Here is a 14,920-nt window from a genome sequence, read left to right as displayed (position 1 = left end):
GATACAATTTTTTACAAACTACTGTATATGAACTACAGTATTGCTGGGTTAGGTTTTTGTGGTATACAAGTGTTAAAAGGCTACAGCCCAGACTAATTGCTAACACTTTGAGTTGGATTGACACAATATGGATGCTCTTAATCTTACTACAAAGTGTACACTTTACTGTAACAGCATCCATATTGTGTCAATCCATGTATAAATTAATATAATATGTTGGAGAGGAAATGGCTGTCATGGTTACACTTAAAGCCAAGGTAACACATTCATAATTTTTATTTAAGCTGCCATCATATGATGGTAATAATAATATTTGTCTGGCATTGGATTGGAAATAAAATCCTAGCCTAAAGTGTTAGATAGAAAATTATAGGCGGCCTGTTTTTTCTTACTGTAAACTGTTTATTCTAAAGGAGCTAAAGAAAATGGGGTTTTTAGCTAATGACATGCAAAAATTATACTCAATTTTACTCTTTTTTTAAAACATTTTTTTAATAGTATTATTAATTAGTAGTCGATCAATTTTAGATTCAACATACATAAATACGGCAGACATACTGTACTGTACACTGTACTGTATATCATAAACTTTTTACTAGCCCAAACAGAATTTCTCATTACTGTTTTTGTAGTTACTGTACAGTAGGCCTATGTCCGTATACTGTACTCCATTATCATGGTCATACAGTAAAGTCAACATTGTCTGTCAATATCATCATCATGTTCTTCAATAATAAACATTCAATTTTATTGTTGTCAACACTTCCCAGACTTAATTTATGACTTGGGCTAAAATCACCTGTCTGGTATTTTGCCTTTAGCTTTAACTTTGTCAATAGATTTGCTTTATGTGATTGGTTAAACATTGCTTTTTATAAGTCGTAATTATGTTTACCTAATAGAAAGCATTGACGTCATACTGTAGAAAGCATTCTTGTGGTTTTAAATATAACTTCCATTTTAAATTTTACTGGTATATCTGTGAAGGCTATTATTTCTAAATACAGATGAATTAATAATTATAGTTTTGTTTATTATTATTGTTTTTGCCCTACAGTACATCCGGTGGCAGACAGAAATAGTTTGTAGGAATAATTATTATGTTAATGTAATAGCAATTTGAATTTATTTCATAACAATATGCTGACAACCTTTAACTCTGCCAAACATGAAAATCGTTTGACTAACCTAAGAATTGATTATAAAACTTCAGGAAAGTTTGATTTTTCAAATTTATTTTCTCTACAGTAATAAAAATGAATTTGGAACGTTCTCGTTGGTTTTTATGAATCTACAGGTAGCTAGTTTCCGATATTCAGAGGGTCCTGGTTCCGGCAAGTGACTGTTTAAAGTAATATTATTAGTTATTATTTGATAATTTACACTTTGACATCAGTGGTACTCGATCATAAGGGCATTGCATCCATCAAAACAGTACAGTATTACTATTATTACATTAGTTTAAAATCGTTATAAAATGCACTAGTTTGGCGCGAGTATTTACGCTTGTAAACTACCTACAGTATATGCCTAACAAGGATGGAACAGTATAATCTTAAGATGTTAAAGTTAAGCAAGTTAATATTCATAAGTTATTAATCAGGTAGTTGGTTCCTACTCACTTTCTTCCAGCTGCCATTGGGTTATTCAGCTGGTCTTCATATCCCTTACCACCAGATGGCCTAGGGTAATCAAATCCTAGACACACGCCAGTGCTTTCAAGCTTATAATTTGGGTCTCTATTCTATATCACTAAAATCTGTGGTGCGTATGTGGGGTTATGGTGTAGCATTATCAGTGCTTAAGACACCAGTGGCTTTTCCGTTTATCCAATTAAATAATTAAGGTTGCTTTCAACAGGCAAATTGAAACCCAATGGCTGTTATAATTGTTTAATTACTTAATATGGTTGGGATTTTTAAAACATGTGATTGTCATTATTTGATGGCTTCATATTCCATTGTTTTATTTATTTTTTTTGGTACCTACAGTACAGTATTTTTTGTCGAAAAGATACTGTAATTACATTGTACTGTATTACAGTAGTACACTAAATTTAAATATTCATATTAAAATAAAATTAAAATATCCGTTTGTACAGTTGAGATACTGGTTTCAGTAGAACCTCTGGTAAGGGGACACCTTCACAACACAACATAGTTTAAAACATACAGTATATTTCCACTTGTTCATTTTATAAGAAAGTGTCCCGTTAATGGGGGTCTTCCCTGAATAGTGGTCTACCAAAGGAGAGATTTTACTGTTTACCGAAGCAGAATTTGTATGTTGGCAGACACAGAAAATAGTTAATGTTGAAATTACCAAGGACAAACGCAATATTTTATTTGTGTTTTAATGGCTTTTTTAGGATGTTGATGCAGTTAAAAATAGAAAAATACAATAATATTGCCATATTGTATGGATTGTAAATGTTACAATCTACATAATAATATGTCTGCAATTTTGAATTCATATTACTGTAGTAATTTCATACAGTACTACATTTCACATTTGAATATCAACACAACAGTAATAATTCAGTTTCAGTTCTTGCCGTTTAGTTAATTCATAATAGATACATTAAGAATAATTATTTGGTATTGTAACTTTAAAACATTATATTTATGGTATTTATTTTAATACCTGTAATATTCAATTATGTGAATATCTTTTATTTTATGATACAATAATGTTTTACTCTAGTCACAGAGTACAGTTATTAATATTACTGTACCATCAAACTTTATGTGACAAAAAAATGTAATGTGCCCAAATATGGACACGATGATGTCATACAACTACCATATTTGGGCACATCACACTTTTTTGTCAAACTAGTTTGATAGTGTAGACAGAGCTTAATATAGAACAAAGTGAGCCTTATCGAACACTTCAGATTATCATATAAGGAAGTTTTCTTACATCTTTCTTGCGTCAAGATCGTTTTTCTAAGTAAATATTAGACATCCCCAGACTCGGTATTGATAAAATAAAGCTGAGAGATCTACTATCTGTTGTTGTAAAGTGTTATTTGCTTTTCTAACCTCTTGCAGTATTTTGTGCGCGCTTGAATTCCTTCTATTGTATTGTGTCTACGCCCTGATAGACAATTGCTATTGTTATATTTCTGCTGTTGTTGGTTTCAATGTTTAATGTCTTGTGTGGTTGGCATAACTTGTTATACACTATCTTTACCCTTGGATACAGATTCATTGCTACATTGTAGGATGAAATCTAATAACCATTTCTATTTAATCCAAATAAATATTATTTTCTATTAATGGCTATGATGACCACTCTGGTATTGGGCCTTTTTCCTATATTGACATGTCATTTAAGCTTATAATAGGCCTACCTGTAAGTAAATGTAGGCTTAGTACAGTTTTTTTTTGCCACATGTTTAGGCTAGGCCATAGAGTGTAAACTCTGGCAATCACAGCTCAGAAGGCGTTGAATATGGCTGCATAACATCGACCAATTAAACACACATGTTTAAACTGCGCCCATTGCTCAGTCATACACAACTACGCATGCAGTTCATCATGTTGAACGTAGCAATATGCAAATATTCTTATACTGACGTACTATATGATCCTCGTACTGTACAAATATGTACAAATTAAAAACTAAAGTTATAAAATAATATATTTAAAAAAATGTTTTCTGATTTATTCTTCATAATATTTTATTTTAATATTTTTAATTGTATACTGTACTAAATAATATTTTAGAATAGATATATCTGTGTCACTTCCCTGTTCACATCACCTCACTTTCACCTACTGTACAGGTGACTGTAGTACGTTTTAATAATAATAATACTGTATCTTTATGAATGAGATACAGATGCAGTAGGCATGATTATAAAAAAACAGGATTAATTTCATTGATCAGCAAATGAAACGAGAGAGCATTTCAGGGTGAAAGAGCAGGAGATTTCCACGTTTAGCGTCAATCCACGCCAAGTGCAAAGTATTTCAGTTTGTGTTATCGCGCGGAAGAAAACTATAGATGGAGAAACAATAGCGTTGTGAGTTGACAGTAAGGTTGGGCTATCTGTATGATTCATAATGATGTAGTATTGATTCCATTAAAAAAAATAAATATTATTATTAGTATTGTGCTAACCATTTTGTTCATCAGGTGGTAGTACACACAAGTTTAATTTGGGTCATTGTGGTTAATGCTAATTGCTTAATGCAGTTGTATCTTATATTATGTGAATATTGTTTTACAGTAGTATGGATTGGCAGCCCTTTCACGTCTCCTATCAAAACTCTGGAGTTTATACACAAAAAGGCGTACACCATACAAAATACAGGTGTTGACGTCCCGTTGTTTGGAGTTTTGAAAGGGGTATAAAGGATAAGATTTTAAATTCCATTACATAAAAGATGTGTTCAATTGGTAAACTCACAAGTTGCTTAAACAACTTGTAAAAGATCTACTTGCACGGCTCATATAGAAACAGCTGTAGTCGTGCTGTACTGCAGCTTGGTGGTTAACTTGCTTGCCTTCCAATACCAAGGTCTAGAGTTCAATCCTGACCTACTGTGTAACTGTAATGTCATGATTGTACTGTAACTCATGACTCTTTCAGCTCCACTCCCTTAGCCTGAAATAAGACTTAGTTTACAAGCACGATAAAGTATAAAATAGTTTATCGAGATACTACCTGTTGAAAAAAAAATATCAATCATTCTCCAAGCTACTTCAAAACAGGATTTTCAGTTGTAGAGTGTGATGACAAGTGTTTGTCAAGGCATGTCCTTGTTTTCAAAAGAGCTAGCCTAGATCGTTGTATTCATATTGTCCACTTGTTTACTACCAGTACTAGTTAACAATTTTGAGCGTGTGTACTGTCTTGATTTATTACATTCTACGACGAGATTATCGAACATGGCTGCTTAGAAACAACATGTCTCCCTAAAAGCAACATGTCTGCCTAAAAACAACATGTCTTCCTAGAAACAACATGTCTTCCTAGAAACAACATTTCTTCCTAGAAACAACATGTCTGCCTCTAAGATAGTATTGTCCAACCTTTCCTGACACTGAAACAACATGTCTGCCGAGAAACAAAATGTTTTCCTGGAGACAACATGTTTTCCTAGAAACAAAATGTCTTCTAAACAACATGTCTGCCAAGAAGCAACATAAACTGTGTCTACACTATCAAATTTCCTGACACTGAGATGTTAAAATATGTATGTTAAAATGATAAAAAAAAAACTGTGTACAGTCTTATATGTTTTACCGGTGCATTGTGTTATTGCAAGTGGTTCTTTTGTTGAATGATGTATTATGGTATGTGCTGTTCAAAGACTGCACATAGTTTTACAATATTTTGCCGTTTTGTTTACCAGTTATTAAGCCTATTTGGAATGTCTGTTCGTGTTCTAGGTCAACATAGCATTGTTAAAGAAAAAAATCAATATTATTAAAGGCTGTTCTCAATGCCAACATTGCAATGTTATTTTGTTCTGTCTTCCTATAGTTTATTATCGCATTATAATTTTAAATTAAGTAATATTTTTAACATCTTTTGTAATGTAGAACAAACGTCCAAAGGCTCTCTCCTTTAAACATAATACTATTAATACTAATACAAGTTTAACTCCAAATAAAATGACACCTCATTTTGCTGTTAACTTGTTTTTGTCTGCACCAGAAGGAGAGTACTCACATAGTGACTTTGTCACTTTTCTACAATCCGCCAGACTGGTGTTAGTTTTCTTGTGTTTGTATTTTTTTATTATATTATATGTTTTATATGTCTTCTGGAAAATAAATGAATTGAATTGAATTGAATCTCATCTTGATATTTCTGTAATATAGAGATATTACTATTTATAGTTTTTCTGATTTACTGATTATATATACTGTATTGCATGTAAAAATGTTTAAAAATATTTATTCCAGTATGTAATATTCAGTTGAAAAATGATACAGTAGAGTACAGTATTGTTTCTACAGTAAATTACGCCAATTGGGCCGTTTTCTGTTGCATACAAATTCCAAACCAAATGCTATGTTTAAAAGCCAATCATCGTTATAAGTTTACAGTATGCAAAAAAATGTTCTTTGTGGTTCATAAATGATAGACAGCACTGCAAATATTGCATCACATCCGACTGTTCCAATGTCATTACAAGCTGTGTCTACACTATCAAACTAGTTTGTGATGTGTCCAAATATGGTAGTGATATTCCCAAATATGGTAGGGATATGACATCATGTCCATACATTTGCACATCACATTTTTTTTGTCAAACTACTGTAGTTTGATAGTGTAGACCGAGCTTTATAAGCTGTCCACAACACATCAATGTCTGAATGTTTAGGTCTGATTTTATATGTAAATAGAAAGATGCAAGGTGATTTTAAAGTTCAGTAATAGGCTGGTTTAGTCTGTTAATCTGAGACATTGGATATAGTACTTTTGTATAGGGTTTTCTTTAAAAATGTCTGTTTGCTAAAAAATGGAAAAAGCTGTTCAGTTATGCTGTAAATGAAGAGAAGATAATACTAATAGCTGCTGAATGTTTGCATCTAAAAATACACTGGTCTATTATTAGTTGATTGTTATCAAAATTGTACACTCCTTAATTTTAATATCTATTTATCCCATTTTCAAGCAAAACCATTACATTTGTGTTGCAGCTTAAACCTGTACTTAAATGACACATTTCCAAATTAGTGTTTTGTGTGTGTTTGTCAAGATTTTCTCATTATTATTATTATAACTATTTCAAATTTAATTAATTTTTCTTCTCTGCAGAGTTCCTTCAGAATATCCAAGTAATGATCCTTCAACAGAGTTGTATAAACGAGAGAAATCTGCAGAACTATATAAACGAGTACAGCATATTCATGAGAAGGAAAGTGTAATGTTTATGCATCAACAACAACCACAAACTGAGTCACCGGTAAAGGTTCCGTTGTTTGGTGTGAAAAGGAATAAAAGGAAAGAAGGGTAAGTAAAAATTAATTAATTCTCTGCAAAATATATACTGTACCCTTGGCCTTAATAAGTGGTCGTGTGTACATACAGTAATGCACGTTAAAGAACTTGGTACACTATTCGAAAAGTGTAGGGGATTGTCTCTCAGTGTGCTGATCTGGTAGGCGCTGCACTGCTGGCTGCCGTTGGTCTGTCAAAGGTCTAATCCGAATTCCCTCAGTTTACAGTTAAGCTTGAATAGTGCAATTATTTACACCCAGTTCCGATAAGCATTGGAATGCAGTTTTTGCAAATAGTTTGCAATCACAAGGCTTGATTGTGTGTGAAAACTCAATAAGAATCAAAATACCTTTACCTGTAGTATAGTTAATCAAGGCACCCTCAAACTGAGTCACATTCAAACCAAAATCTATTGTAAGTTATCCAGAAGTATCTTTAGTGTTGACCTATTTTTTCCTCTTGTTTGCAGAAACCCTGCTCCAGCACCAAGACCTAACTCATGGCACAATCCTGGAATATTGACCTCTAAACAAAACTCAGATCCTCAAAAGCGGCAAGAATCCATCGTACAGGAACATAAACCAGTTGCAGTCTTTCGAGACGACGACGAAAAACCAAAAATGTATTCACGGAGATCCAGTGGCACTTTCACGCAAAAACAAGAAAAAAATCAAATGTTTACAAATACAAGATCTTGTAGTAATCTGAATTCCAATATTTATGAATCAGAAAATCATCAACCAACGAACAAGCGTGGCATGGTCAAAAAGTATGCTTCACAAATTGACATGCATGTAACAACAAAACCAAATTATTCTGGAACCGGTCAGGACTATGTTAGAATGGAAAATTTAACAATGGGACCAATTCAGTATGGTTATAATCATAAACTTCGTTCAAACATTGAGCCGGCCGATGTCTATCCTCAAAAAGTCGTTTCAAAACAAATTAGCAGAGATAAATCAATTGCGTTTGTCGGAACTATTCCAGATAAAACTAGTGTGAAGAAGAGTTCTTATAATCCACATGTACAAGATTACTATATACACAAAAGCCCAGTTTATAGTAACAATAACTTTTCTTCAGGAACAGTCCAAATGCCAGTGCGACAAATGGCAGTAGGAGTTGATCCTCATGAATTCCAAAAGCAAAAAACTCAAAAGGACATCCAGACACCAGTGTACAAACAGGACAAAGTATATGTTCAAAGTAAATCAGTTGTGAACGTGGATAAGAACCCACCACCACCACCAATTCGAGATGAGTCTAGTCTACCAAAACCTATTGTTATCCACGACCATGTTAAATCATCTTCTTGGCCAGTTCATACTGTACCAAATACACAGACAAACAGCAATGCAACAACACAAAAGAATACCATTACAAGCGACTCACTACCACCTGTTAAACTTCAACGTGAACCAGTTACTCGGGAGAGTGCTTTCACAAATGAACAGGAAAAAAATGTACAGAACAATGCAAGGACGAGTAAAATTTCACCAAAGATTGAGACAAAAAAAGACCCACATTCTGGGCTGTTTACAGCAACATTTTGTGAAGTTATGACTGAAGAATCTGGTCTTTCTGACAAAGAATATACTTACGGAAAAGACACTAATAAGCCTTACGATTATAATTCTTATGATATACCGTCTCCTCCTACAAGAGACATCGATGTGGAACCTTTGAGAGCAAACCAAAATAATAGGCATCATACATCTTTAGATGTCTTGCCTAAATCTACCAGCACCTTGAGCTCAGAAAACCTTGTTGATACTTATAAAAGTTATCTTGAACAATCTCTTCAGAATGAGGAATATTCTCCAGAGAGAATGGACAGAACTCATGTTCACGAACCTGAAGTTCGTATAAATTACAAAGCTGGAGAGAACACTTATCCAGTTATAAAGAGGACATTTTCCAGCACTTCTGAACTTTCACATTCCAGGAAAACATCTGATATTGTCAGTTCAGTTTCTCCAACATATTTACAAAAGCAATCAATTATAGAAAATGAAACGACCAGGAGCCAACGATTGAGTGCCTCTCTTGATGAAACGGTACCTGGTAGATATTGGAAGAGTCCAGATGATCATACAAAAGAAGAGAACTGGAAGCACCTTGTTGAAACTGCAGATGCTCAGTATCAAAAAATTAATGGGAACTCAAAACAAGAAGAAGCCAATCCACCAATGCCTTCAAGGATTCGTTCTCCAATTAGTTCACAGGGGTATGATGAAGACTTTGAGCAAACTTTAAGAGGACGCAGCGACAGCGATGTTTTTGTTGATGATCCACCTCAGAACAATTTCGGTCTGGCTACGGAAGATTTCTCAAAAAGGAATTTATATAGACAACAACATTTTGAATCAAACAACCTAAACAATACAGCACCAGCTGGTGATTCAAACTTTTCTAACAGCGATTTGAAAAAGCTTCCTTCTAGTTCCTTTTTGTCAAAACTGCAAAGAGATCAAATGGCACCTTATCCTGACAAGCAAATGTCGGACTATTATTCATCTACCAAAGACCATAATAAAGAACGTTCATATTCTGATTATCACAGTCCTTCAAGCAACAAAAGAAGTGACACAATGTATCAAGATATTTTGTCATCTGCTGGGGATCATAATCTGCAAAGGCAAGAACGGTATCACCAAGATAACAGCCAGGCACAAACAAATGAAGATTATAGTCAACAGTTAAAAGCAATGCAACAGAAAGTCTTGCAGCAGATGTCGAATACACAACCATCACCAAGACATTCTGATTCTTCAAGTAGCAGTAGTAGCAGCAGTAGAAGGAGTTCCCATTCTATGCAGTACAGTATCGATTCAGATAACGGTGGGCAAAACAGATTTAAACCTTCTGAGATGTACAAACGCAGTCAAATAGATACTGAGAGAATTAACAGAAGTCGATTTTCTGATCCAAAGAAATATCGAAAGCAATTTGATAATGTTAAGGGAGAACATCAGCATTCAAAGTCTGACTCGGAACGTCACAAGAAACCAGTGAATAATATGCAAGGACACAAGAAGATGTCTGATCCAAGTGGTGCTATTCCAAAGTCACAAAGACTGTCTGATCCTCAAGCTAAGGTCCATGTGCACGATCCACGTCATGCTGACTTCATGTCTAAACGGAATATTATGGGGAGTTCAAACTCACTTAGATCAACATCTAGTGGCTCTAGACAAGGAAGCATCTCAGACCAGGTGACCTCTCCAGTTGGGTCCAGTCATTCCAAATCATCAAGTTTGAGCTCAAGACACTCCTACAGCCATTCCGGTCATCTTTCATCTGCAAGCTCGACTTCTTCATTATCACCAAGCCCTAAACCACCGTCTCCAACAACAGTTGGAAAGTTGCCTTTGTTCAGTTATGGACAACAAACATTCTCTTACAGTGAAAGATCTCATCCAGATGTAGTTGCAAATTACAGGGCTTCTATCGGTAGCTATAATTCCACCAATAATGAGCGTTCACATAAAACTTCCATTCGACGAACACACTCTACATCAATATTGCCAACTCCAGTCAAAGTAATACCACCTAAGCAGTTTTCGGAACAGCGTGGGATTGACTCCATGGAAAATTACATGAATACAGTCCTGCAGGAAAAGCACCCATACCGAGTGGAAGAAACTTCCGATTGGCCTCCTGCTAATTGCTATCAGAGTCCACCCTCTAAACCTGCAATTATATCGACGGATGTTAGTAAATTTAATTTCCTTATGTTGCACCTTTTCAAAACTCTTATAGCAATACAATCTCTCCACATCATCATGATATAGTACAGTCAACTCTCCCAATACCAAACTCCCTGAAAACCGTCTCCCAAAAACAGACTTTTCTTTATGTCCAAAAGGTCCCAAATTCTTTTTATCATTAAAAAAACACATTCAGATACCATACTTTCCAGAATATTTGGTTAGGCCAGCTTAAGGTTGTCCGGTATTAGAAGAGTTTACTGTGCAACCAAGTAGGACAAACACACCCTTGGGCTGGCCCAAATCACCTACTTTTCCTGTTTTTTTTTTCTGGAAATTCCATTTTCCGAATGGATTGGGAAAACTATTACTAGGGTACTCTTCTTTCTCGTTTTACAGTATTACAAGATTTTAATAGTCTGTAAATTTTAACAATTTCATTTTTGTGTGGTTTTTTTTTCATAGAAAAATGAGACATCACACACCACCATATTAGAATCTGAAGAAGAGGTTCCCACTGCTACAAGGTAAAGTAATAATGGTAGATCTGCACATCTAGTATGATTGAAGTATCGATTCTGGTTTCATTCCTGAATATCAATCCGCATACACTGGATTGTTCAGCATTTTGAAGTTGAGCTTTTAACAAAACTTACTATTGTAGAGTGAGCCCTCTTTAAATATTGTTTGAAGTGAGCCCTCTAAGAATTATAAATGATTTTTATTGAGGGCACTATATATATATATATATGTCAAACTTTGGAATGGCATACTTATAGCAATTCTTATCCATCTCAACTTACAAGATGTTACAAAATACCTTTTAGCTGAAGGAACCTAATTATAAAAATATTTTGCACATTTTTTTCCTTTAAATTCATACACATTGAACTAATTTAAGAATGTTTATAAACATTTTGGAATTTTATCTTGGGTTACTGGTATTGTTGGGTTTCTGTTACATATATGTACACATATTTAGTGTATTTTGCTCTCCTGTAGGTACAGTGCAACATTGTGTTCTATTGCACCTGATTCCCTTTACTGTATCTGTTCATATGGCATACAGTAATTTGTCCAGTACAGTATCATAGGCAAATTCTGTAATACAGTATCACATAATATCACATGTATTATGCAATTAAGGTATGTGTTAGGCTTACAGTATGTCCTATGTGATACATACGTGACACTGTATTACAGACTTTGCCTATGATACTGGACAAATTATACATACCGAGAATCAGATACTTGCTTTGCTCTATTGTTGTCTGCATTTCTTGAGTCTTAAAAATGTAATAATTCTTTAATTTGAATTTTGTTTTACAGTCCAAATATTATTTCGTCAACTTCTCGTCGTGATGAGGACTCGGACGGTTCAGGCCGAAGCAGTGAAACTCCAGACATAATCGTTGGTACAGAACAGAAGGACTCTAGATCCAGATTAAATGTCGATAAGGTTCGATACAATACAACTGATAGCTTCATACTCCCCTCACCACCAGCAACACCTGTAGAGATGGACATGCCTTATCCAGATCTTCCACCCCCTCCACCAGAAGTATTAGAAGACAAGTCTCAGACTCAAGACATGGTGTTGCCACCACCTCCATCACCAGAAGAGGCTAAGATAGCAATAAAGAGACTAGACTCTTTGGAAGGAAATTCTCCAACAATGCAATTCACTGAAGACAAAAATAACACATTAAATAGGTATGAACTTGCTGTTGAATTTTGAATATTTTTTTTTTCTTAATCTTGTTCGCACCTTAAAACACTACACTCTCTGAACAGTTTACTGAAAGACTTAACGACTTAACATATATGTTAAGCAGAAACAGACCCTTGGGTTAGGGAAAATAGTAAGGATTCTTGTTTTTCTACTGTGGAAATGACAATTTAATATCAAATTTTACAGGCTTAGGTGGGCAAAAATTGGGAGTAGTAGGGACTCTGATTGAATCTTTCGAAACCATCCTAACCTGTGCAGTTCCCACTTTATCCAGACAGATTAATATGTGATATTATTGTTTTGCTAAAATTTGGCATTAAACTTCATATGCAACGAAGCTACTGTTTAAGATATCATAATTAAATCGCTTTTGTAATCTGATCGCAGGAAATTATGTCCAAAACTCTTCATTTCCTAGATGGTTATCATGAGAATTAATGACTTCCTCATATGAGTGAAAGTTATTGTAAGAGTAATTTGATCGCTTAATCAGTATGCTCTAAGCAGCTCTTCTAGAATTGTTTTTGTCAGGACAGTGGACCCTTGAAATATAGAGCTTTACTTTGGTTTTCTTTGGTGTAGACACTTGAAGCTAAAGCTTATCCATCGTTACTTGTCAAATATCTCTTTGGTAGGGCACATACTTTGTAGGGTAATTTTGCCAGTGTTTTTCGATTGCTATTGTTAAATGAATTTATTGTGGCTGAATCTACTTCTTCATGTGAGAGGGCATTCCAATTATTTATACTTTTGATTGAAAAAGCATTTTGTCGAAGTTTGGTTTTCCAGCTTTAATCTGATTCAAGATCTCTTGATTTGCAAAATGAGATTTTCAGAAAAATTTCAATCTAAAACTTTAATCTCTTAGCAAATAACTGCTTCATAAAGAGTTTCAATTCGCATTTCACTTTATGTACAGAGGAAGCAAACTGCAAATTGTTGTGGCTACTATTGTTGACCATAAATCACCATTAACCATTTTCCTTTTGTGCTTTAATGGTTTTCTTTTCAAACCACATCTTTTTTTAGTTCTGCTGACTTCCCTCTGACCCAGTGCCTGTGCGCTAATATTTATTTAAAATACTTATAAAGTAATCTTGACTATTATATGATTGTTCTGGTCATCTTTATTAGTTTTTGTTCCCTCCTAATTAATCACTGTAGTGACCCTTTGACCACACCAATGAGACCCAAGTTTGACCTATACCCCTGTCAGTACAATTAGTATATTGTTTAATTGCATACAATAAAGTATATATATTTACTGGTAATTATTTTACAGTTTTCCTCAGTGTAAACATACTGTAAGTTATTGATGACCTAAACCAATTATAGTATTAAAAGTTCAAATAACTACTGTCCTTATGACCTTTGTATTTTGAAAGGGAAATTTGTTTTGTAAATTGCCTATAGCCTGGCCATGTGGACTGTTACAATAACTTTTGAAAATATATTTACTTAAATTAATTCATTGATGATTGATTTATAGTTTAGCAAAAATCAATCCAGTAGTTTGCACTATGGTTAGCTATTTTCAAGTTAAATAGTAAATGTACTAACACAGCAAAGATCCCAATTATAAACTTATAATAGCATTTGTTGTATTAGATTGGGAACTAGTCAACTAATTTATAATTTTTGTTTCGAATGGTTAATTTTAAACAGATTGTGCTCAACAGAAATTTGAATAGAAAATCTTATACAACGCAAGCTTTTTCGTTGAGAGCAATCAACACTCAAATTTCTGTTACATAAGTACAGAAAAACGATACTTAAGTCCCAATCGACTATTGTCTATTTTAGTCAGAAAAGGATTAACAAAATACAGAAATGATTTCCCTTAAGTTTTACGAACTTAAATCTTGAGATAGGATGTCACATATTGGCAAGTAGTACTATGCTATTATTGGTAGTGATATAATAGTTTTATGTTCTATATATTATTAAAACACATGTTAACTATAGGTTCTTAGTAAAGTAGTAAAAGATGAGTCAAGTGACCCAGTTTCTTTAAAATGATGTCATTGTCATTTGTATAGATGACCCTACATTTTAGTCGCAATGTGTTATAAATGCTTCCATGTTTTGGGCTGTATTCTTTTGGAGCAAACCCCACAAACCCCTGCCTTATTATGGTACAAGCGTGCAACAGTGTGCCTCAGGAAACAGAAGTTTAAAGACATACAGTAAAGTTTAGTAATACATGTACAGTGTTGTTACTGCTGACAATATTATGTAGTTGTTTCAGAAAGTGTGTTTTATGTCAGTACTGTTAATTACATTAACATATGTAACATGCAATTTTTTTTATCATGAAATTACTTTCCCAGTTTTACTGTGTCGCATTAATTATGTTAAACACATCAAGGACATACAATGTTTCTACTTTTACTACTGGATATAATATTAATGGAAAACTTGTAATTAAATATTAATTGATAGTGATAAGTGACTTTACCAGTTTGCAATACTGCATCACATGATGTTTGATACTTTTCATTCCTATTCCAC

General features: G+C 33.9%; 1 protein-coding gene across 1 annotated transcript in view; it reads left to right on the top strand.

Moving 5' to 3' along the window:
* LOC144842127 (uncharacterized) overlaps window positions 1-14,920 on the top strand; it is a 78,830-nt gene that overhangs the window by 48,163 nt on the left and 15,747 nt on the right. Inside the window, exons 3-6 of the mRNA XM_078698504.1 lie at window positions 6,782-6,976; window positions 7,434-10,680; window positions 11,143-11,204; window positions 12,007-12,390. Of these exons, the coding sequence (XP_078554630.1) occupies window positions 6,782-6,976; window positions 7,434-10,680; window positions 11,143-11,204; window positions 12,007-12,390 (3,888 nt within the window). The remainder of the gene's footprint in view (window positions 1-6,781; window positions 6,977-7,433; window positions 10,681-11,142; window positions 11,205-12,006; window positions 12,391-14,920) is intronic.

This window comes from Antedon bifida, chromosome 5, assembly GCF_963402885.1.
Source record: "Antedon bifida chromosome 5, ecAntBifi1.1, whole genome shotgun sequence".
Lineage (NCBI taxonomy): Eukaryota > Metazoa > Echinodermata > Crinoidea > Comatulida > Antedonidae > Antedon > Antedon bifida.
Note: the sequence above shows the minus strand (reverse complement) of the source record. Positions and strands in the feature narration are given on the sequence as shown.